The sequence below is a fragment of the Marmota monax genome, unplaced genomic scaffold (genome assembly GCF_021218885.2).
Source record: "Marmota monax isolate L192 unplaced genomic scaffold, Marmota_monax_Labrador192_F-V1.1 WCK01_AAM20220418_F8-fsc00132, whole genome shotgun sequence".
Taxonomy (NCBI): Eukaryota; Metazoa; Chordata; class Mammalia; order Rodentia; family Sciuridae; genus Marmota; species Marmota monax.
Genome location: NW_026695199.1, coordinates 4,335,135 through 4,361,858, shown reverse-complemented (window position 1 = coordinate 4,361,858; position 26,724 = coordinate 4,335,135). Strand labels below are relative to the sequence as shown.

At 34.5% G+C, this 26,724-nt stretch overlaps 1 protein-coding gene across 1 annotated transcript in view; it reads left to right on the top strand.

Moving 5' to 3' along the window:
* The window catches only part of LOC124082247 (transmembrane protease serine 11F), an 88,575-nt gene that overhangs the window by 17,997 nt on the left and 43,854 nt on the right, over positions 1–26,724 (top strand). The window contains exon 2 of the mRNA XM_058574045.1: positions 199–278. Within this exon, the coding sequence (XP_058430028.1) occupies positions 268–278 (11 nt within the window). The 5' untranslated portion in view covers positions 199–267. The remainder of the gene's footprint in view (positions 1–198; positions 279–26,724) is intronic.

Sequence of the window (26,724 nt, the reverse complement as noted above, 5' to 3'; positions counted from 1 at the left end):
AATCATCACCAGTTGCACCTTATGAGCCCTCTACTGCTTGGAGTTTCTCTGTGCAGGTATTTACAGTTCATTGTGTGGAAACAGCTGGCACAGAATTGATCATGTTCTTATCAGACTATATCAAGATGGTAAACCTCAGTCATTAAACTGGCCAGACTTGTTTCTTTTCTGGTGCTAGTGACTGTCATTATTTTACAGCCTCCCAACCCTGACCTGGCTGATACAGATCAGATGGTGACTGAATAGAACCTGCCCCAGTCCGGGTCCATGATGTACTCGTAAGTACTCAGCTTTTCTCAGTAAGAGTTATCAATGGGAACAGATGCTGGCCACTCCTGAGACAGGCTGTGCAGATGCTGCCTCGTACAGATTACTTTAAAAATAAGATTATTTTTATGTGTGTTATTGTATTTTGTGGCTTTTTTGTTGTTGTTGTTCAATGTAAGACTTTTGAAACAAAAGGTGCCATTGTCTTTTCTTTTTAGATAAAGGAAATAGTAAGATGTAGTAGTATGTGAACTGTATTATATTTAACACAGAAAAATCAGTACTTCAAAACATAAAGTGCTTAATATATTTCGTTTAATTTCTTTAGTATTGTCAATAGCATGATGTAAGTTTTATTACTTTTTTTTTGAATTATCTCTTGAGACAGCAAAGCATAAATTGAAGAAGACAATCTATTAGAATTTTTGTTTGAATTTTACTTAAAAGAAAATGTAACAGAAATGGAATTATTGTATCATATGAATTAAATATTAAAATTAATATATAATTATTAAACTAACAAAACTTAGGTTCCATATAACATTTGTCATAATTAAACTCCAAAATAATTGATAAATTAATGATCTTAAGGTAAAAACATTTATATGTATATTTACATTTAGGTAATATCCAGGTATTGTTTTCAGACTCAGAAATGAATAAATGATATTTAAGAGTGATTTCATTCAAACTCCTGCTTAGTCTAAACTTGTTTCTCAAAGAGATGTTTATATCTCTACAGATACAAACTTCCTAGTATTAATCATGATTCTCTGATAATTGCAATTGCTTAGTGATTTGTTTTCAATTAAATAAAATATGTTAAGCCTGTGGGCTCTTGCGCTCTTAAATGAAGAGTGTTCTTCCCCTCCCTATTTTACTTTTCAATAACAGCACGAACCTTAACGACTGTCGATTTCATAAAGCTTCCCCCACAGACCCTTTCATGACAGCACCTTATAGCATAATATCTGTACTTTTTCTTTAATTTCCTCTTTCCCTTCCCTCTTTTCTCCCCTGGTCCATTTCCTCTACTCTAATAATCTCCCCTTTGATTTTTTTAAATGTTAAATACAAGAAAGTATACTTGTTATATACCAAGATAAGGGCAGAACAAGGTAAAATGTGCAGTACATAAAAAATTTTATGTTTAATAAACATTCATATAAATATGACATCTAACAATTTCAGTTTCAAACAGTTAACAAAGAACTTTAAGATCTTTCATGTTCCTTTATTTCAGGATTCTGCAGTATGGCTTTTCTACCAACTGGTTCTTCTCTTCCCAACTTATAGTATCATCTCTACTCACTCACTTTACCGCTCTGAAAGTATCGTTATAGATGTATGAAATGTCCATATTGAAACCTCATCAGCTTTGATTCAGAGTGTATAGGTCTGATGATTTTATGTATCCTTTCTAATTGGATTCCAGACCACTACTGTTTTTAACACACATATTTTTCTAAAGTGTACAGATTGTCATAAAGACAAGATTCACTGAACACATTAGTAAAAGAATTTTGCCCAAGGGATATATAGTCTCCTAGAATAAAGGAGTCATGTGTGCTGTAGCTTCTTAGCAAAGTAAAAAGAGAACCAGCATGATATTTAGATATATTCTAGATCCAATTTTGTGCTTACTTTTCTTACCTCTCTCAAGACTTCACTTTTACCTGTAAAATGTGGGGAGAGTCTACAGCTAAATAAATAGTATGAGGAATTTGCACATTAATGGGACTTGAAATCATTTTTTGTGGATAAACAGGAAAATAGGAAACTGATTTTGGTTTCTTTTGACATTATAAACTTTGTTACATTTAGTAGTAATGCAAAAACATTTGATATTAATTTTGCTATATTTTTAGTAGTAAGTCTAAGTGTTATGTAGTGGAAGTATTTCAGATTGTAAATCTTTGCATGTACCATGTTGTGATGTCAAACATTTCTTCTGTGGATCATGGTCAAAAATATTTTTGAAACACTTTATTAGATAATTTTAAAGTCCTTTCAAATATTTTAAATCTATAATTTCAAACAGCTAATTGCCAGTTAATATGGAGAACATTAACTTAAGGCATAAGTGAGCCATCTAAATTATTCCAGAGTATAGACTATTTAATTTTTTTTCAGTAATACCTACATTTGATGCCCTCCAAAAGTGAGGCAGAGATAAGAGGTATGAGTGCCAGAAAGTAGATCTTGGTGTCAAAAGGCAATTGAATAAGCCACACCTAATGGCACAATCTGATAAATCAAAAATAAGAAGCATAAACAGGGTGTTGTGGGGAGGGGGGGGTAACCTCATTAAAGCTTTTCTAGATATGTAATAATTGAGTTTAATCTTTTAAAAAGTAGAAAGTGGTTGGAGGAAAAGAAAAATGCATTCTTGACTAAGACAACAGAGTCCTTGTAAAAGCTATGAAACTTTAAATATGCTTGCAAATAAATGTTGAAAACTGTCTACTGAAACTAAAGTGATCACTTTTATGAAGAGCTTTGTGTACCAGATTAAAAACTTCTAAACTTTTATACAAGAATTCAGTAAAAATTTAAGCAAAAAGAAGAAATGATGAAATTTGCAAACTAGAACTGTTAGGGGTACCAGTGCACTTGGGTGGTTCCACTGTCATCTGCAGAATTGGAGGAAGAGAGTGGACAGCAGGGAAATTACGTGTTCATGTGCTGTTTCCTCAGCCTGCAATGAGTCTTCCTCCTCACTTTTAATAAGACCCCATAGTCCATAGTCTTCCTTCAAAATTCTAATCAAAGTTTCCGTGCCATTTTTCTCATGCTCTGACATCTTAAGTATTCCTGAAACACAGCCATTCTCCTCAAACTTACATAACACATGTGCGTACTTCTGTTGGCATTCTCTGTATGTTTAGTTACTTGTTTCAAATCAACTCCCCAGTGAACTAGAGAGCTCTCTGTATTACTAGTGCCAAACACTTTGCCTGTAGAGTCTTAACATTTGCATGTTGCTTTATTATTACAAATGACTAAAGCCAAAGAACAGATACTAAAAAAAAAAAAGAGGAAAGGCTAGGAGTAAATGAAATTTTAAGTTTACTTTTTATTACATGTCTATTAAAGAAGGCCTATGAAATATTTGAGATACAGTAATTCAGTAGGTGAATAAAACCGTATAGACAATTTATTCCAAGTAAATTTATGTTTGGTGCTGGATGAGGATTTATTGTTGAAGAGATTAAAGCATCAAATAAATGCTCATAAACGATATTTTAAATTTCATTCATTCATTCAATAAATTCCTATTATACTAGTCTATAGTGTGCTAGAAGTAAATTTACATCTATATGTAAATACCTACAGATGTTGTATATACTCATGTGTTGTGTGTATATAGTGTATGTAAACAAATGTATATAAATGAATACACATGTATAAGATCACAACAAATATGGTCACTACTTTTACAGTGCTTACAATCTTAAAGCAAATAAACAATTAGACAAATCATGTGAATTAAAAACGAGACAATTACAAGATAAAATTTTGTACTTTTTCAAAAAAATTTTGAGTCCTGTGTGGTGGCGCACACCCGTAATCCCAGCAGCTCTGGGGGCTAAGGAAGAAGGATTGTGATTTCGAAGCCAAAGCTGGCGCTAAACAACTCAGTGAGACCTGTCTCTAAATTAAATACAAAATGGGGCTAGGATGTGGCTCAGTGGTCAAGTGCCCCTGAGTTCATTCCATAGTTTGGTTCACTTAATTTCTTTAACTGGTGCCTTTTTAAAAAGTAGATTTTCAGTTTTTCATTCTATGACTCATTCTTGTCTATTTGCAAATAAATGAAAGCTACATTTGTGAAATGTGTTTTTAAAATATTAGATACTGATATAGTTTCCCACTGTGCTTGAAGAAGCCTTGAGAAAATCTAAATAGAACTTCTCACCATCATTGAATGAGTGTAGCAAGACAAAAATGGAAACCAGTATTTTGATGAGAAAGACCATCTCTATGGCTTGCAACAACTGTCTGCAGTAGTCTTTTAAAAAAATATTTTATTTTTGGAGTACTGTGGGATTGGATATGTAGGGGAATATAGCAAGAACATTTTCATATTTTTGAATCATACAATCATTAAACCGTTGTAAAGCCTTAGCATTTTATAGACATATTCAAAATCCAAGTTCAATGTCCAATACAAAGACCATTCAGATACATTGCTATTTGTTGCTGCTTTGGATTCTATACATTATATTTTGTTCCAATAGTGTGTGTGTCCAAACTGTGACTCTTAAAAAAATTCTCCATAGTTTGACATTGTCATTAGATGAGCAGCCCTCATCTTAGGTATCTTATGTAAAGCAAAAATGCATTAATTTAAGATATAACTTTAGAAAATGCATAGTATGATGAACAAGTAAGAATCATATGAAATAGTTTTGCAGATTAAAATTTATTATGTACTAGGTTCCATCTTTCACACTGAATAATATGTGTAAATCTGAACAGGTTGTAGAGAACCGTTGAGCACTGAGTTTGATCTCTTGGTAGAGATATCACCTCGAAGCTATATCAAAGGCATCATCTTAGCTCTCCTCTCTACTACACTGGTGAGGCCCCATTATGACCCTACTGCACGTCTTTCTCTCTTTCTATTCATTCATCCTTCCATGATCATCTTAGCCTTTGGTGGTTACTAGTACTTGATCATAACTTCATTACCATTCTCAAACTTTAGTTGCTTTAAGGGGTATGGGTCACCATTTCTGCTAGGTAAAGGAAAGATCAATTTATTTTTTCATAGCTTTTATATCATATCACTTTTTTAAAAAAGTATGAACTAATGAGATAATATAATTGAGTATTTGGAATATTGTCATATAAATTAGTCGAGGCCAGGTGAAGTGTTGCACATCTGTAATCCCACAGCTCAGGAGGCTGATGCAGAAGGATTGCAAGTTCAAAGCCAGCCTCAGAAACTTTAACAAAGCCCTAAGCAACTCAGATCCTATCTCTAAATTAAAAATATATATATATTTAAAATATGGGGATGTGGCTGGGGATGTGGCTCAGTGATTAAGTGCCCCTGGATTCAATTCCTGGTACCACCCCTATGAAAAATAAATAAACAAATAGTTGAGATAAGTGTCTTTGTCTTTTTCTCAGAATGAGCAGAATTATTTTCACTAGTTAACTCATGAAATCTGTCCTTTTTAGAGAACACAGCCTTAGATTCCTTGCAATTCATAATTCATTCTTTTTGGGGCAATTAATTCTTTCTTAGGATTGCTCCTGTGTTTTACTCCCTTGCCCAATGAGAGAAGCAAGAGTTTAATCAGTACTTTCTACTTCTTCAAAATTGACAAAACCATTATTTTTTTTTCCAGCTCATCTAGTTAGTGACAGCAGCTTAAAAAAAACACTGAACATTACTTGTAACTAAATTGTGGAAACCTGGAAAATATGGCTTATTGATTTCTTCTATATTCACAAACTTATAAACTTTAAATCAACTTTGGAGTAGTTCTGTGTATATCTATTTGTAGTGTGGGGAATGTATATCTTCTAGAGATGTCCATTAGTTAAAAATTTGAATGTCTAAGGTAAAGTTGCAGTTTATTATCAAGGAAACTAATATAATATTTTTATTACCCAACCTGAGCTAGGTATTAATTCTGATATGAATATTCCCAAGGTCAAAGTTAATCATCACCCTGCATTCACACACACACACACACACACACACACACACACACACACACAATCGAAGCAAACCGAGAATTTGGACAGCACTGAAATGTCCATATCTCTCAACCAATAAGAATAAAATGCTCCATATTCATGACTGTCTTCCTGGAAGTTATTTAATAAATTTTACATAATGTACACAGGCATATATCAGGAGTTGTTCTGGGTGACTAGAACTGGAATATCTGCGTGAATTAGGTGCTATCTATGCATTAGAATAATTAACATAAATATTATTTAGAATGGAATCTACTTATTAGAATTGCATTTTCGTTGATTCATATGCTGATATTGAGGAAGCTAATCCTGCATTTATAATATTTAACTGCTTGAACTGCATAGGAGAAAATATATGGAAACTAGGTTCCAAATCCTACAATGAAATATGGCTATCACTATTCCTACAGCTGTGAAGTAAGATTTTTTTTCTGACTGGAATTCCTTTTGGGATTTTATCTACATCCAGATGTAGCAGTATACATTGATTAATGAATCTTCAAGCAAAGTAAATTTCTGTTGATCTATTTACATAAATAAAAGTTGTATCTATCAGAAAATAAGATGTAATAATGGAACCCTAGGTATTCTTATACAAATTCTCTTACATTGCTTAAACTACACAGCACAGAGTTTATAAGTTATCTTTAAAAGATCAGAAGTTTAAATTAAGTTATTATGTTGTTATTCCACAATTCTTGGTATGATTTTATGTTTTTATTTTAAATTTAAATTTAATTTTTTTGCAGTGCTAGAAATTGAACCCAGGGTCGTATACATGCTAGGCAAACACTCTACCACTGAACTACACATTTAGTCCTAGGTAACTTTAGGTATCAATGAACCACTTAATGTACACTCAGACCTTCAACAAATAAAAACCGATTGTTTGAAAAAACTATAAATCTGATGAAATAGCATTTGACTTGTGAGCTTGTTTAGTTAATTAGTCAAGTTAAGGCAACTCAATATTAGAGGGGAAAATTACAAGAATGAGAGGCTCGTAAACTTCTTTGAAGGGAGCATTCTAACCTGCTCATTATCTCTCACATGACCCTTCAGTAATGTGGTGGACAGATTCTGGGACATGCTAATGTTGTTTATTTAATATGTATATTACATGAGTTGTAAATTAGACATTGTTGATCTCTTTTATCTAGGACATTTATATCTTAATCATAGCTCCTCCCTCTGGAGGAGATTGCAAAATGCCACTAAAATACAAAATTTATACCAGGCAATCAAACAGGAAGTTAAGTGAAGAACATTGACTGCTAACTAAAACAACTGTGTTTTAAAAACACATATTTACTTATTTTGTTATTTTGCCAGAAACTGCAGAGCAATCGCACATTCTGTTTGGCATCTATACTTCATATATAAGCACAGATTATATGCATGGAGTGTAAATAAATGTAGATGTAGATATAGAGAGACAGAGAAAGAGAGAGAACTGGGATTTATTATAAATTTAAATTTATTGCAACTCATAGCTCTTTATATAATTATTTAATTTTTAAATAAGAAACAAAATATTTAACATTTTAAGGATAGCTTATCAAAAATATTCAACATCAATAAGTAATACAAATACTTTCCAGAAGAAAGTGTGGCTAACAGTTTATGAAATATTTTTCAGTCACTATTTTAATTCTGCCATTGTATTCTGACATATTCACGTAGACTCAGTTAACACAATTAACAAATATTAAAATTTTATTTCTGGAAAAATGTTTTATTGGGTAGGAGATGAGAATGGTTAAAATTATTTTAATCGGAACAACTGGGTTTGAGTTAAAAAAGATAATTTATTGAGAAAGAATGCATAATAATGCAAGATTATTGGCCAAAAAAATACCAAAGAATTGGGTTAGTTGGTAAAATTAAAAAGAAGTTGGCATGAGAGGTTTGGAGGTATGGATTCAGTCAGCTTGGTTTGTCATATAGAAGAAGAGGTGAGACTTGATATGTACTTCCCTATCATTTTGCATTTTTCTTTTCGATTTTTGTTATGTCAGTATATGAAAATAAAATCTCTGAGGTCATATTCGAGGGAAAAAAATAAATGCTCTGCCTTTTGCCTTATCTGAAGTTTAAACCCTAGGAAAATTCTTGCTGTTCTCCATATTATATTAGAAGGCCTGTCATTATTTGTTCACAGTCTCAGAGAACGAAATAAAACACAATTCTTGATTTGATTGTGGGAAGTTATCATGGTTGTTCTTAATTGTGGTGTGCCAAACATTGAGTTTATCTATGGGAAATTCTGGCAAGCTGTGAGCCTGATGTTCATTCGAGATTCAGATTCATATTCACAGTTGAAATTTTTCTAGTCAATAGGATTTTTTAAGTAACTGACATTTTATATATATATATATATATATATATATATATATATATATATATATATATATATTACTGTATAAAAGAAGCAGAATACAAACCTGTCTTTCAGGAGCTTACATTTTTGTTGAAGAAATAAACTTTGCACACATAAGCAAAAAATAAATTAGCATGCAATCGAGAGTACAGTGTAATAGACTATAAAATACAAGAGGGAAGGACAGAATAATCTTTATAATATGCTAGGATGTTTATATTATAATCATCATGGAAATTATTGCTAGAAAGTTTCCCTTTGTACAGCATCCCAGTTATTACTGAGTTTTTCTAACATTTTCATCTTTACCAAAATTTAAAATATTCAGAGAAGCATGATGCAACTCTATATATTTACAGTATTATTCTTTGATGAATTCTATATGCTGTGACATTGGTAGATTTATTCTGCTTATTTTCACATTCAAATCCAATTTTTCGGAATTTATTTTGCATAGCTCTTTGCTTTATTCCAGGTTGCTCTTTTCCCACTCACCAGTTTTATCAACACTGATTTATTTCAGGATATGAGCTTGTCACACACCTATTCATGTAACATGAGCTGCCTCCTCTGCGTATTCTGCTCCTCCCTCTAAATTTCATATAATTAGATGCTCCTTCAGGTCATCTTAGTTTCAATGTCTTTAGAGACACCTTCCTTAATCCCCTGTTGAGATAAATTTCCCTGTTATAGGCTTATAAGAGCACCTTGCATTTCCTGTGCCATTTTTCATTGTGATAATTAGACACATGTCTCTATGATTTTTTAAATGTGTGCATCTCACTTTAGCTGTAAACTCTGGGTGTGCTTGGTTAAACATTCCAGCTCCAACCAGCAAAAATTTTCAATTATTATTTGTCAAATAAATACATATATGTGTGTGTGTTAACATTCTTTACTAAGCATAGGATTGAAGACCTATTTTCAAAGAATTGCAAGAAATATGTGTAATTAGCATATCCAACATATATAAAAGTTGCTTCCAAATTGCATTAAATATAAATGGAAAGTTTTTTTCTTTAATAAACCTGACCTGCACACTATTGCTTTACCCTTGAGAATAGCTTCCTCACCTTTGGTATTCGAGAAAATTGAAAAACAAATATTTATAATCACAAATTTCTATTCTCCATTTGAAATATGGGGTCCTTCTAGATTCTAACCTAGACATTTCGAAACAATAAGCACTGAAAATTTCTCATGCCATTGTGCAAAATTTAAGTGAACTCTATTTTTATATTTTTTTCCCTGTTATAATTTAGCCTGTAGAAATGGAATGGTCTAAGTTTTACTTCATCATTCACCTAGTAAGAAGAAAGGTCCTAGTTGAAGAGATTCTAAGCAACAACAAAATGACAAGTATAATGCACATGGAATTATGGAAGGATACTTTCCACATAAGCATGGAACCCACCAAGATATTTGCTTGAGAAGAAAATTAGCTTTTCTTTTCTTAGATTTATGGGGCTCATTTTGATTGTAAGTTTGCCTAGCCAATAACTTCACTCCTAGGAGCCCATTCATCTTAATGACATATTGCCAATGGCAACACCAGGAGATGTAGCATATCGTAATCTGATGTCCTTCCTATTATCAATTCTGAAGATTAAATATACCTCAACAGTATTTTAGTTGTCATTTATGGCTTCAATATTTACAAACATATACAAATAATCTTTTTCTGTGCTGATGTTTCCTATCAACACAACTTCTTTTGCTTATTTTAACTCAATTGAAGTATGATTTACATTAGCTTTCTGTCATTGAGACAAAATACCTAAGATACTCAACCTTTTCTAGGAAGGAAAAGGTTATTTTGGTTCATGGTTTGGAGGTTTTAGTCCATGACTCTTTGATCTTGCTGTTTGGGGCCTGTGGGGCGTGACTCATTAAGGCAGGAGCATGAAGTGGAAGAGGTAGGCTCACTTTATAATGGCCAGGAAGAAAAAGAGGGAAGAAGGGGTCTGGTCTGGATGTCTCCTCTAAGGGCACATCCCCCAACATCCTTCTACTAAATTCTATTTTCTCCCAGTAGTGCCACTGTCTAGGGTGCAAGCTTTTAATAGATGGACATTTCTGGGACATTTCAGATCTAAACAAATTGCTGAAAGCAGGTACACATTTGTTTATACTAATTGATGAATTTGAAGATTAGTATATATCCATGAGACTATCACCACAATCAGGGTTATAAGTTTGTCCACCATCTCCAAATGCTCTTTTCTTTTAAAGCCCTTTTATTTTATTTTTTTCTATTTAAGACATTTTTAAATGATCTTTTCTTTTGTGGTCTGAGTAATGAACATAAGATCCACCCTCTTAAAACAAACTTAAAACTATAGAATACAGTATTACTAACAATATGCCCTATGGTATAGTAGATCTACAGAACTTACTCATCTTGCACAATTGGAACTTTGTACCCTTTGGCTGAAGCCTTCCATGTCCCTCCCCCAAATTCCTGGCAACCAGTATTCTACTCTCTTATTCTGTAGAAGTTTGAGTACTTTGGATTCCTCATATAGTGGGGTCATTCAGTGCTTATTTTTGTGTGTCTGGCTTATTTCACATAGCATGGTGTTTTCTAGTTCCAAATATGTTATCACAAATATCAGGATTTCCTTTTTTAAAAAAGCCAAATAATCTTTCCCTCTATGTACACCACATTTTCTTTATCTATCCACTCATTGATGGACATTAATGTTGTTTCTATATCTCAGCTATTATGTATGATGCTGCACAAAACATGGGATGCAAAGATCTTTTTGATATCCTCACTTCAATTATTTATGGTTTCAGGTGTGGAATTAGTAGATTAAATGGTAATTGTATTGTGTGTGTGGTGGAGCAAGTGGTTCGCCCACGCTATTGGCGATCAAACCCAGGGCCTTCTGCGTGCTAGGCAAGAATTCTACCACTGAGCTACATTACTGATTATTTTTTATTTTTTATTTTGAGACAAAGTTACAATGAGTTGACCAGGTTGGCCTTAGTCTTGCTATCTTCCTGCCTCAGTCTCCCAGGTGGAAGGGATTATAGGCATAAACTACCATGCCTGGCTTTACTTTTAATTTTTTAAGCAAACTTCATTCCTTTTTTAATAGTGGCTAAAACAATTTATATTTACACCAACAGTTTACAAGGGTTCTCCTTTCTCCATGACTTCACTAGCACTTGTTGTCCTGGCTTCCTTCCTTCCTTATTTCCTTCCTACCATCTCACCTTATCTTTTCTCCCTCTCCCTCTCCCTCTCCCTCTCCTCTCCTCTCCTCTCCTTCCCTCTCCCTCTCCCTCTCCCTCTCCCTCTCCCTCTCCCTCTCCCTCTCCCTCTCCCTCTCCCTCTCCCTCTCCCTCTCTCTCTCTCTCTCTCTCTCTCCCAATCACATCATCATTATATGTTTAACCTTATTACAAATTTCCAAACCATTTTCTAGGAAGTACCATTCTGCATTTCCAATGCCAATGTGTAAGTGCTTCAGTTATTTTCCATTAAAACAAAAAAGACTTTCACTTCGGTTCAGTAGTGGATTGTGTATTTCCTCTCTAAGAAATATTTTCTTGCTTCAGGGTCAGGAATATTCTCTTCTGTGTCTTTTTATAAATTTTATACTTTCAGACAATGTTGGAAAATCCAAAAGAAATTCTAAAGTTTATATGGAAAAGCAGATGACTGAGGTTAGCCAAAGTAATTTTGAAAAAGAAAAAGGTGAAGGACTCACATTTTTCTGATCACATTTTGTGGTTTCCTTCTGAGAATCTATAGTTCAATTTTGGGATAATTGTCAAATTTAACAATATTGAGTTATTAAATCAATGAACATGATATATTGCTCGATTTTTAATGGTTTTCTTTTTTTAATCAATGTTTTAAAGTTTTATATATATATATATATATTTTACAAATTTTATTAGATTCATACATAAATACTACATGATTTTCAATGTCATTGTAAGTTATTCTGCTTTTGTAATTTCAGTATCCATATGTTCAGTAAGAGTATATGAAAATAGTTTGATTTTTTATATATGACCATCTACCTTTGTAAATTTATATATGAGTCCTTCTATGGTAAATTCTTGGGAATCTTCTATATAGTAATGTTAATAAAAGCAGTTTATTCCTCTGGGGTTTTTAAAATTTCTTTTTCTTGCTTTTCTGCATTTGCTAGGACTTCCAACATGAATAGAAGTAATAAGAGCCAACACCCTGCTTTGTTTTCAATCTCAGGAAAAAGCATTCAACATTTCATCATTCTATATGTTACAGAATTTCCTTTGAAGACCTTTATCAAGTTAAAAATTTCTCCTCTCTTTCTAGTTTGGTGAACATTTTTGTTTTGTTCTTTTTTAAATTTAAATCACAAAATAGTCTTAGTTGAATTTTGTCAAATACTATTTCTGAATCTATTAAGATGATCACTTTTTATTTTCTGCTTTTATTTGGTTTGATTTGGACTGTAAATAGGATGAGTGATAGTGATAAATTTTCAAATTTTAACTAACCTTGCATTCCTAGGATAAATTCCACTTATCTTTATGTAATAACCATTGTAAACATTGCTGAATTTCTTTGGCTAATATTTTGTTAATTTTTTAATTTATTTGATTATAGGAATTTGTCAGATTTTGAAAATAATGTCTTTGGATTTGCTGTCAGAATAACATTCGTAAAAAACATGGGAGGTGTTCCCTTCTTTTCTGGCAGAGTCTGTTTTAATTGTTATTATTTTGAGGCATGTAATTTGCATCCTGTTGAATGAGCTTTTGTAGATTGTGTATTTCAAAGATTTATCTCCTTCATCTATGTAAGTGAATTTATTGGCATCAAATTTTTCATAATATTCCTTTATTATCCTATTGATGTTCAAAGAATCTATAGTGATATTTTCCCCTTCATCTTTTCTTGCAATTAATTCTAGGTAGTGATTTGTAAAATTTCATATAAGGTTATAAAGACCTTTTATTTTAATTGATTTCTTTATTTTTTTCTGTTTACAACTTCATTTGTTTCCAATATTTATTATTTCCTTTATTCTGCTTTTTTCTTGGTTTACTCTGATGTTTTTAATGTATTAAGGTGGAGACTAAATTATTGTTTTCTTCTTTTCTTAGGTAAGAATTTATAAGTACAAAATTTTCCCTAAACATTGCCTTAGGTACATCCAATAAATTTTTTGAAATCTTTTTACTTAATTCAAAATATTTTTTAAGGTCCTTGAGTCTTTGTTTTAAAAATAAGTCATTTAGAATAATAATATTTAGTTTCCCAATATTTGGGGAATTTTCCAGTTGTCTTTATGTTAACAACTTGTAATATAATTCTTTTATGATCAGAGAACATATTTTATAAGATTTTTAAAAATTTATTGTAGTGTGTTTATAGACCAGATTTTGTTCCTTTTTGGTGAATGCTGCATATGCAGTGGAAGAATGTATACTATACAGTTGTTGGGTGGAGTGTTCTATACACATCAACTAAAGAGAAAGATGGCTAATAATGTTGCTGATTTATTACACGGCCTTACTATTCTGTTCTACGTTTTATCAGTTAATGAGGAAGCGTGTTGACTTCTTAAGTTACAAATGTGTATTTATTTGTCCTTTTTATCATAACTGTATTTGTTTCAAGTACTTCGAAGTTTTGTTGTTTTTTGTGAACACATTTAAGAGGGTTATGTCATTGTTATTTTGGTGAAGTTACCCTCTTTATGATTATGTATCTTCTTTCTTTGGTCGTTGGTAAATCTGTTGATTTAAAGTTGATTTTGTGTGATTTTACCATAACCATTGTAGCCTTCTTTTGATTGGTGTTTATATAAACTATATTTTTTCTGTCCTTTCACTTTTTAAATTATCTTTATATTAAAAATTGATTTGTTGTACATAGCATATAATTGGTCTTTCTTCTGTTGTAGTTAAAGCTTCGTCCCAGGGTTTCATAAACTGACTTCCAGACCACTCACGTATAATCGAATCAAGCCTTTATTGAAGCACACCTGTGGTGGCTGACCAGAACATAAAGCTATTCCCCTGATCAGCCCCGAACAATTGCAAAGGCACTCCTTATAAGCCTGAAAACCGCAAAAGGGGTGTTCAGGGGGTCTAGCCAATGCAAGCAAGCCAGGTTACAGAAGCAGGACAGTGCAGTCAAGTGGAGGGAAGCCTAACCAATCACAGTTAGCCCAGTCACCCCAGTTACAGAAACAGAGCCCTGTTACCCTAGTTACAGAAACAATACCCCATTAGGTAGTTCCGTGTTCTTAAAGGTTTCTATAGCAAAAGGAAAAGAACATCTTGCTCCAGTCATGACTCTTCTACTTGGCATGGTTGTTTTACAGGATGAAGTCATAAAACAAAATGGAGTCACATTTGCTCCTACTATCACACTTCTATATTACTTGGACAATCTCTGCCTTCTAATTGGGATTTTAAGATCATTTACATTTAATATAATTGTATGCCTGGATTTGAATCCAACTGTTTTTCTGATTACTTATTTTTTTCTCATCTGTTCTTTATATACTTTTACTCTTTTCTAACTTATTTTGGACTAATCAATTATTTAGATTTTCCATCATTTCTATTTTGGCCTTTAAGTTATAACTCTTTCTTAAAATTGTTAAATGCCATTATATGATTTACTATATTTTTTTCTTAAGAATTATTTTTAATATTACCCACATCATCAAAATTCAGTTGTCAGTATTTGAAGCATTCTTAGGTTGTTGAACATTTTATTCCCCTTACAATATACCTTTTAAAATTTTTATAATTTTACTTTCAAATAATATTATATTACTTTTTATAATATAAAAGTGTATGCTACATTAATTTTATTTCAGTCCTTGTGTTATTCCTTGCATGCATTTTTCTTTTTCTCATATTATAAGTCTCACCATACGTACACCCCAAAATTGTTAATAATTTTGCTCTGTTTATACTATTATCTTTTAAAAGTAATTAAAAATAATGAAGTTATCCATCATGCCTACCACTATTTACTAGGCTCATTAGGTACACTCTGTTTCAGGGTTGTTGCATAAGGTATTGCCCCTACCTGAGAACACGTTTCTCCACCCACCATCTGCATGTGTTATTCATGCAATTAATTATGGTCTTACTCAAGTGTCAGCTTCCTAGTGAGAGTTTCCTTGACCACCCTTTAATTCCAGCTATCTGGATCACTATTAGGCTTGCTCTTTCTTTTTTCGTCCATAGGAATTGCCATTATCTATTATGCCATGTATATTTTCCTCATTTATTTGTTTACTGTTATTCTGACTTATTTTGGACTAATAAATTTGAAATCTTTTTACTTAATTCAAAATATTTTTTAAGGTCCTTGAGTTTTTGTTTTAAAAATAAGTCATTTAGAAAGAAGAATAATATCTAATTTTCAAATATTTGGGGAATTTTCCATTGTCTTTATGTTAACAACTTGTAGTATAATTCTTCTATGGTCAGAGAACATATTTTATAAGATTTTAAAAAATTTATTGTAGCATGTTTATAGACCAGATTGTGTTCCTTATTGGTGAATGTTGCATATGGAGTGGAAGAATGTATCCTTTGTAAACTATATTGGGGTGGGTTTTATCTGTTGTGTTCACTGGTATTATCCTTTTGCCTAGAGCGTACAGCAGGTAACTATTTGCTGATTGAAAAATTGGGGAAATAAAGGTTGAACGAACACTATTGGAACATTAGGTTAGCATTAAAAGCATGATTCACTGATTGTTGGTCTATGTAATGGTCTAAATGTTTGTGCCTCTGCCCACCCCTACAAAATTTATATGTTGAAATCCTAATCTTCAAGGTAATGGTATTAAATTAAGCCTGTAGGAGTTGGTTAGGTTTTAAGGGTAGAGTTCTCATGAATGGGATTAGTGCCCTTATGAAAGAGACCAAGGGAGCTTTGTCACTTCTACCATGTGAGAACACCGAAAGAAGTTCTTATCTATGAGCTAAAATTGGGACCCTCACTAGATGTTGAATACCTTGATCTTGGACTTCCCAGCCCTTAGAACTGTAAAAAACAAATTTCTGCTTATAAGCCACCCAGTTATGGTATTTTGTTTTAGCAGCCTGAATAGATCATGACAATCGATATTGAAAAGTGTTTATGCTTCGTTAAATACTTAATTTCCAAATACATAGGCTTCTTTTAAATATTAGAGGCCAGTACAACATCTGTCATTACATTGTAATAACTCTGCTTTTAATAACAAAAAGGAGGTGTATCAAAAAAAAAAGAATGAAAGAAAATGGCATTATTCCTGCAATTATTATTATGAGTCTCTAGAGCAGTTTTAAAATAATGAGTTTCAGGGTTGATGTTATTATGACTAACCTGTGTCCATAAGTGGTTCCATGAAGTGCAATTCAAACTAGTAACTTATTATTGTAAGAAATTTTACTGAAGCCTGGTGTGGTGGTGCACGCCTATAATCCTAGCAGCTCAGGAGGCTGAGGCAGGAGGATTGTGAGTTCAAAGCCAGCCTCAGCAAAAAAGCGAGGTGCTGAGAAACTCAGTGAGACCCTGTCTTTAAATAAAATACAAAATAGATCTGGGGATATGGCTCAGTGGTTGAGTGCTCCTAAGTTTAATCACTGTTAGAAAAAAAAATTACTAAAATGCTCACTAATGCAACAGTTTTATTACCAGTCCTATCTATCTTTTACACAGATTTTTAAAATATTTTAAAATTACCAACTATGATGCAGGTGCTTCATAAACTGCTTCCCCTTAGAGTTAAATGTTGGGTAAATTGAGAGGAGTTAAATTTTTTTCCATGTGGCTTCATTGTGCAGAACAAAACAGATGAGTGTTATGTAACTCCTTCCTTCAAGATACTTAAACCAAGTGACCAAAGGTCTCTTCCTATATATGTATATTTGAAAAGTAATTACATGTAGTACTTGTCTTCCTGAGTCAGTTTTATTTCAGTTAACATAATGATTTTCAGTTCCATCCATTTTGCTGTGATTTTGTTCTTCTTTATGACTGAATAATACTCCATTGTGCATATATATCACAATTTCTTTATCTGCTTATCCATCACTGGGCATCTAAGCTGATTCCATAACTTGGCCATTGTGAATAGTGCTGTAATAAACATGGGTGTGCAGGTATCTCTTTTTTAATGCTATAATCATTTCCTTCAGATAAATACTCAGGAGAGGTACAGCTACATCATATGGCAGCTCTATTTTCAGTTTACTGAGGAAACTCGCCACTGGTTTTCTCTCACACATACAAAAAAAAAAATCTAGGGAAAAAAAAACAGACAACATGAATTAGAAAGGGAAGTATTGGGGGACAGGATGGAAATGGGAGACTGATAAGAGAATAATAAAAAGGGTAGATATGATCAAAGTATGTAACGTATGTGTAGAAAATGTTACACAGAAACCCATTATCTTGTACAATATATACTCGTGATTATAATAAAAATTTTATATAAAAAATTAATTCCAAAAAACTGAATATATCTTTGGCAGAAACTTGTAATTCTACCTAGTGAAGAAGTTTATACATTAAAATAGTGAAACAGCAATAGGTGATTTTTTTATGAAAAACAATTGGTACAAAGCTTAGTTCATTCCCTCATCAAATAGTTACTTAACACTGACAACTGTCTGCTACTAAGCACATATACTTTAATGAAGGAGACAGAAAATAAGCAAATATATGTCAGAATTTAGGTAGTAATAAATAAAACTAAGAAGAATAAAGACCCAGAAGCAACCTGTGCTACTTTAAGATAGTTGCTGACATCTACTCTGAGGGGATTTTTGAATGGTCACCTATAAGGGAATAGTGATACCGCCACTTATCGGTGACAAATTCTGCTCCCTCACATGTTGAAGTATAACATTAGAGAAGCACACTAAAGCAAGCATATAAAGCAGGGTTTATTTAAAAATGGGTAACATAGACTTATCCCAGGAGGGAGAAGGGGGCCATAGCTGGTATCCTGGTATCCCAAGAAGCGAGCTGTTCTGCCTTTTTATGTGTCTCAGGCTTCCTTTGTTCTCCTGCTCTCTTCCCCTTATCTTTCTCCTTCCTGTGTAGGTGACTAGACCCAGAAGATGCTTGGTGGGATGGCCAATAGTGAGAAATAGATGGACAGGGGAAGAGCTGGATAGAGCAGCCCAGGACAACTTTAATTAATTAACAACTTTATAACTCCCTGTAGGGAGGGGCAATTCCTGGGACAGGTTGCTCTAGCAACAGGTTGGAGCAGAGGCAGGTTATCTTAATAGGGTGAAGAAAGGGCTCTGAAGGAATTACGTTTCAATTCCTCCATTCTCAGGATCTGACCCTTGTCTATCTGCCTGTCTACTTCTGGCTTCAATAGGATGCACACATTTCTGGGGAAGGAATGTTTCAAGCAAAAGAAGAAAACTTTTAGTGTTTTAAAACAAGAATTAGTGAGTTAATAGCATTTTAATAATAGCAGTAACTTTTATAACACTTTATTGTTTTGCCTCCTTTTATTTTCACAAGGAACTTATAAAGTAGGCACTGTTATACTCATTTTGCAAATGAAAAGTGTGAGGCATAGAGAAGTTAAATATCTTACCTAAAAATCACACAGCTAGTAAGTGTCAGGTTAGAATTTACAATATAACAGCTTGACTCAGGAATCTGTGCTTCTCATCACTATGCCATATTCTTTCTCATCTAATCTGTCAAAACAAAGTCCATGCCAGAGAGCAGATCACAATCAAAGACAGTCCATCCTTGCTTAAATTCCACTCTGCCACATATCTGTGGGTTGAACACTGAGGAGCAAGAGTCTGAGTGTGTGGATATTACTAAGAGTCACAGATTCCCTGTGCATTCAAAACTGAAATAATATGAACATTACATTTGTTTTCTGTTGGTAACTTTTTTCCATTACCATGCATGTATCACTGTGTGTTAAGGAAGATCATTAACCTCAGTTAACCCATGCTAAAGAGATGTTAATGAAGAGATGACACTAATCACAGACTTTCCCAGAAATGAAAGCTTTTTGGCAAGAAATAGAGAGGACTGTGCCCAAGTAGAATATCTAATGCATATCTATACTCCAGGTTGAATACAAATATGTTAAGACATGTGTAAGACATAGAAAGAATTTCTCCTCAGGGTTGCTGCTGTGGCAACATCTGATTAGCACCCCGATATTTATGTTGCACATAGAAGGGTGTATAATTTATGTTTTGTTATTTACATTTCATTAGTACCAGGGATAGTAACACACTTAAAACTTCATCTTGGTTGCATCGGTTACCTGACTGATTTACTTCACCCAGTTCAAATTAATTGTACAGTGTTTCCTTGTAACATTTTAATGACATCAGAAACAAACATGGGAATCAGCCCAATGAGAAAGTCCTTTAAGGGTGATCATAAAGATTTGAATAATATTGTCATACTTTATCAAAGGTTATTTGCAAAGTACCCACAAAAGAGCTTCCCATCTGTACTTAAATTCTTTCCCAAATTATCCTTCTTTCCATGTTATTGAGTCAAATTAATATACAAATTCATTCAACAAAAACTCTTGTGTCTCTCTTACCAAGAGGCATCACATGGTTGATTTTAAAACAAAGCCAAACCCTTGAATTCTAAATGAGCAAAAGCAGGCATCAAGTTTACAGGGGTTGTGGTTTTCTCATTTACATTTCTCTGTTACATAATTCCTATTAATACTTGTCAATTTTTGAAAGATACGTGGAAATTGCTTTCTTGGCATGTCCTTGACATTTTCCCCATGGCAGTAAAAATACTTAATCATGGAGTTTGGCTTACTAGTAAAAGGAACTGTGAATGTCCAACTGATTTTAATTTATTTGACAACAGAGACCTTAGGTTGTTTATTAGTGAAGAGCCAGTGCCCAGAATAGTGCTAAGCACACAGTAGGTGTTCAGTTAAAACAACTTGGAGCAATTACAGAGGTTTATTCAAAAGGATTAGATCCATGTTGTATATTCTAATAAAATAGCAAGTGTAATAAATGTAAACTTTGGGAATGCATGTCTAAAAAGCAGCATCAGTCTAATTCAAAGTGAGAGGAGATTCCTCATGAAGTTAGGGAGAAAGGGTTTTTAATAATCATCTAGACAACATTTTGGTGGTGTTACGATAAAGGGTATTTGAGCATGGATGATTAAAGTTGATAAATTATAACATGTTTTTATTATACATTTTATGATTATGTAGGAGTCCTGGGTAAAATCAAGAAAGGAGTCCTTCCAATCCTTAGTCCCATACTTAAAGTTCATTTATATCTGCTGATTATATCTGCAACCAGGCTCAGAAGAAGTAGGTCTTTTTATCTTGTTTACATCTCAGTCTTTCTTTTTACATTGCTATAGTTTGGGTCTCTAATGTCTTCTAAAGACCCATGTGATAAACGTTTAGACCCCAACTTGGCACTTTTAGAATGTGGTAGAGTCTGAGATGTAGTGCCTCCTGGGTGAGATCAGGTGACTGTGGGCATATCTTCCAGGGGGATTTGGGGACCACAGTTTATTCCTCTGGTTCTGCTTTCCATCTGTGCTAAGGTTAGGAGCTTCTCTGCCATGCCCTCCCCCCATCACATGCTATCTTACCACAAGCCCCAAAGCAATGAAGCCAACCCAACCACAGATGGAAACCTCCAAAACTGTAAACCAAAATAAACCTTTTTTTATTAAGTTCACTATCTGAGGTATTTTATCACAGGGATGGAAATCTAATTAATGCATACCTCTTCTGAGACCTCAGGACAGAGAGGAAATAAATAGCCATGGCTATAATTACTGCCTGTCTCCTTATTTTCAAACAAAACCAAGACTACCCAGGAGTTTCCTATGTTGAAAAGACTTTATAGATATGGCACCTATAAAATGAAGATGTGTTCCTTGGGTGCATGGCAGGTAAAGGCTTGAAAATCAAGTGTAAGAGAAAGGAGCGAAGGCTATGTGCTGGATTAGATTGATAAGGGCTCCATCATGGATGACCTTCAAGTTTGCTAAGGAGTTGGTATGTCGATGTGAACTTCAGCAGGGCTCTCACCAGTGTGAAGATCATATACTGGTAAAGTTCAGTATATCCTCTCCATTTCAAGACAGCTGTGTTTTGAATCTGTATTATTCCACGTACGATTAATTTGAGAAATGAGTCTCATCACTTTTGAAGTGTTTCAAAGCCACTAGATCATCACATATTCCCCTGTTCAGCTAAACACCTTGGAATACTCCTTAACAATTCTCTATCACACTCTGCAACCAATACATCAGCATGTTCTGTCAGCTATGACTTTGATCTATGTTAGGAATCAATGATATATTCTGATCTCCTCACTTAATATCCTAGTGCAAGTATCCATGGTTTCTCACCTGAATTATTGCTTTACTACTTCCACCTTTCATCCAAAACCCCCATGTATTCTCCACAGGATGGTTTTTTTTTTTAAGAATCATTTCAATCCACTCATAAAAACCCTTCTTACTGAGAATAAATTGAAGAAGTCCTTATCATGGCCTGCCGAATTACAATCTGGTCCATAATTATCCCATTGTCTTCCTTTCTCTACTTGCCCACTGTACATTAGCCACACAGACTTTCTGTTCTCCTAAAAATTCACCTAGTTTTCTCCCACCCTGGAATCCATATACTTACCTGTTCTTTTTGCTGGTTGCACTTTCCCTTTGGATATCTGCATGGTTCTATTCTTCACTTTGCTCATGTCTCTCTTAGCTTTTCAGTGTTCTTCCACCTCCCACACTGCACTCCATTTGTTCTCTAGCTTTCTACGTGGAACTTTCATTTATACATTGTTTATTTTACATTCTGTGTTTCCCACTGGGAGACATAAGGTATAGTCTATATCCACAGTACTGTTATATCCTTAGGACCTCAAATAGTGTCTGAAACATAATATTTAGTGAATTTTTGCTAAATGCACATGTGTTGAGTGAAGGAGATCATTGCATTCATGTAGCATGCTTTTCTGTTCTTCACAATATGTTTGTCATGGTTACCGTAATGTCTTCTTGAACTGAAAAATGTAATCATTCTAGTATAACTTATGTAGTGATCCAGAAAATTAAAGATTTTTAAAAACCCTGATAGGTTTTTGAGGACATAGGAAAACTAAATAAATGTTCCTCATACTTACATAAAGTAAATCAAATCACTAAATATAGTTGCTCATGTAGTTAGCATCAGAAGTGGAACTGACCTTTCAAATACTGTTGTATGGGTGGAGTTCACTTCTGAGTGCTTACAAGATGGTAAACATGATTCAGAAGGTCAGCTCCAACAGACGATGGATCTTGTCTGAATCTAGAAATCCAAACATTAGTAAAACAATTTTTTAAGTAATTTTTGGAAAACTCATGAAATCATTGTAACTAATTTCTTAAAATGTCTTATATTATATTCTGTGAAAATAGAATTCAGTTGGACTAATATCTTCCCCCCACCATTCTCAGCACTTTCCATATCCTAATAAATACACTAGATACCATGTAATTTCTGTTCATACTTTGAAATTTTGTCCTTCCATTGTCTGTCATATTAGTCATTTCCAGATGAGAGGAAGATAATTTAATGACTAAACCATCCTTGAAATTCCTACAGTCTTCTCTCACATTACCTGTTCTAGATGCTTCTGAAGTCATTAATCATCATGAGGAAGTGGAGTTTAAAATGAAACTCCATGCACCGCGTCTGTTGATGGGTGAAGTCTGTAAGCTGCAGGTCTCCTCAGTTAAGAACGCCTTTTTTAGTGTTAGCAGCTAATCACAGAAGGGAGGGCCCGCCCCCGTCCTCATTTGTCCTGACCCCCTCGCCAGCAAGGAAGACACGACACAGGATTCTTCTTTCAGCGGTTTATTCAGGCCTTAACTCTAGGTTTCTCTCAAGCGCTCTCTCTTCCGCACCCACACACAGCCTAATAAAGCTTACTCAAGTCCAATCCAAAGCTGCCACGTGGGGTTTTCTCATAGGGTATTGAGGGACAGCGCGCCAACTCTTCCTAATAAGGAGTTGTTTACCAAGATCCACAACGGAGACCGGCGCCATCTTCTAATGGCGGCAACGGTCTACAAACACGGCTCACCACACTCATTGGTTCCAAGGGTTGCACTGGCAAAGCCCATTCTTCTACACTATTGCGTGGCACGTGGCAGCTCTAGGCATTACGGCTCTAAATGGTGGGCTATGCCCTCCAGTATTGTAATAGAGTCCAGCAGCTCATCACCAACTTCTTTCCAGGTTCTTGTCTTGCAAGTTCAAAGAATGAAATACATGGGCCAATGGAAGGCAAGAGTGAAAGGACTAGGATTTATTTAAGTGTGAAGAATAGAAACAGAACTCTTCCAGCGGGAAAAGGGGACCTCTTAGCAAGTTACTGGCTGAGTGTGCTAGTCCAGGGGTTTATATATAGCACTTGGGTCAACCCTATCGGTCCAAACTGATGCTAATCAGGGTTTGAAAAGCACTAATACTACTGATTAATTCTTGAGTCTGAACTTCCATTTAGGTCTGCCCCATTTCCATGTTCTCACTGTTGTTCAGGAAGGGAGTGTAGTTTGAGGTCTATGAATGGTGGTTGGATGTCATAGTGTGACAGGTCGAGGTGACCTGCCTTGTTTCAGCCCTGGCTTGCCATGCCTCAGGTCCACACTAGCATGGTGGGTTCTGCAAAGCTGCTGCCTGTGCTTTAGCCCACCTAAGCCATGGCTCCACAGCTCCAGGACAGCTTCATGATACAGAATGTGCCTCCATGTGCCTTTTGGCACAGTTTTCATAGTCCTCTGATTTATGCTCCTTGTCTTTGAAATTCATATCAAGTCCATAGGAAATTTTGCCTCATCATGAAAATACCAATGCCATCACAACTTAAATGGATGTTATTAGTTTAAATGCTGCAATAACACAATTAGTTCCTCACCACTCCATACCTTTTTTTTAATGTCTGACTGGATTATTTCAAAAGATTGTCTTTAGATGCAGAAATTCTTTCCTGTGCTTGATCTAGTATGTTCTCAAAGGTCTCAATTGTGTGTGTGTGTGTGTGTGTGTGTGTGTGTAACATTCATTGATTTCTTCAGATCCAAAATTTTTATTTGGTTCTTTGTTATAATATCTATCTCTATTGAATTTCTCATTCAGATCAGGAATCATTTTCTTGATTTTGTTGAATTATCGGTATGCTCCTGTTGCTGAATTTTCCTAAGATCATTCTTTTGAATTTCAAGCATCTCATACATTTTTTTTTCCTTTGGGGTCCATGTTCCTTTAGAGGTGTTATGTTTCCTTAATATATCATGTTTCTCGTGTCTCTATCTATGCATGTGATCAAATAGTCACTTATTCCAACTTTATGGAATACTTTTCAGCATGAAAGACTTCCTGTAGCTATGTTATGGAATTTAGTTGGGTGGGTGCTTTGGCTTTGGTTCTGTGAGTACAGTAGTGTAGCCTCCATGTGATTTTCACTTTAGCTGCAAGTTTCTCAGTGGGCTAGATGGCAGATGTTTATAAAGGTAGTCCTTTGATTTTGCTGGGGCTGCAGAGAGGGTTGATCCTCAAATCTTTGGGAGCATTTTCTGAGTGCAGTGGGACTGGTGGTGGAAGGGTGGTGGAGTCACTAGAGGTAGGAGCTTCCTGGTGGGCAAGTCTTCAGGCCTTGGAGGGAACACACATAAGATCTTCTGGTCTTGAGAACAGCCTCATTGTTCTGCTGGATACTTGTTCCTTGGAGTTGAGGCCATTGTGCAGGCTAGGGTGCTGGGGTCATTGTTGTACTGCTGGGTCTGGTTGAGGTCATGAAGTTGTAGTTTTCTGTGTGATAGAATAAGAGTAGAGCCTCAGGGGTTGGGCGGATGTAGTGACTACTCCTCTGGGGGAGGATGTATTGTAGCAGTGGTTCCATTCTCAAGATGGTGCCATACTGGGTAGAAGCTTGGATCCCAGGAAGCTGGGGACACAACGTAAGATCTTTCTCTGGAGCAAGGCAGCTTCCAAAACTGGGCTTGGGGTCTGTGAGGACTGCAGGACTCTCCTGTAGTTAGGACTATAAGTATCTGCCATTGTAATGGAGGCTGGTGGGGATTTTGTGCTTACCTTTTCCCTGCAATGGGGAGTCCCCCTGGCTGTGAGCTGATCCAAGCTAGGAGCCAGGGTCATAGCTGCAGAGTGCCTCTTGCCCTTCTCTATGCTGCCATCCTGAGTTTCCATGCCACACGGGGGTCCCTATCAATCCCCTGCTCAATTGTGGTGGTCTCCTTCAGAAGCTTTCCTTGAAGTATAATATTTTTTTGTTTGTTTCTTTATTCATTTGTTTGTTTTCATACTATGGAAAGTAACTAAGCCTGGAGTATATCTTTTCAGCTGTTCTGATGAATCACTCTGCTCTCCTCTTTATTATACCCAGTTGTGGAGGTTCCCAACTCTTGCTTTCCACCACTCCCAACAGCCTTACCACAAAAAGAGCTTCCAAAGGGAAGCCCACAGCCTGTACCTGAGCTAAAGACTGTTTAAACTACCAAAATAGCTTCTCAAATTGTCTTAAATTTTTATTTCTAATTCTTCATGTGGTACATATGGCTTTGGTTTATTGTTGTGCGGTTTTGTTTTTTTGTTCAATTTTATCTCTAATCCTTTTGAAGGGTACTGAAAAATACTTCTAATTTGTGGGATCTGCAAGCAATTTATTTGAACTCCAAATAAACTCAGTGGTCATATTATTTAACCAGTTTCATTTGGGCTAGAAAACTTCCTTTGTCCTTCAAAGGCCTGCTCAGCTGTCACATCTGAGCAGGAGTATTTGTATATTATTCACTATATTTCTAATATTTTCCCTTAGTGATTAAAACATAGTAGATGGTTCTAAAATAATTGTTCAATTTTAAATAATAATAACTCTTTCATTACTTAGCCTATAGATATAAACAAATTTTCTGAAGCTAGGATTTAGACTTAATTTCTTTCATTCAACATTTGTTCATTCATTCATTAAAATAGCAGAAATATTTATGTCAGGAATTATGCTAGATACCATGGTTAGATACAAGAAAGTGCAGCACATTGTTCTTTTCTATGATTTCTGTTAATTCTGTTCATATAGTTCTTTAAGTTTTGTGAAGTATCTTGATAATTTATTCCTCACAATAACCTTGAAGAGGGGATATCATAATCCTAATTTCATAGATGAGGGATTCTTAGAGAATCCATACATGGGAAAAGAGAATTGATACATGAACAGACTTGAACCTAGAATTTCTGATGCTAAATTTACTGCTCTTTTGAACTGTTTTCATATGTACTACATTACTACAAACTTTAAAGGATTATTTCTCTGCAAAGTACCAA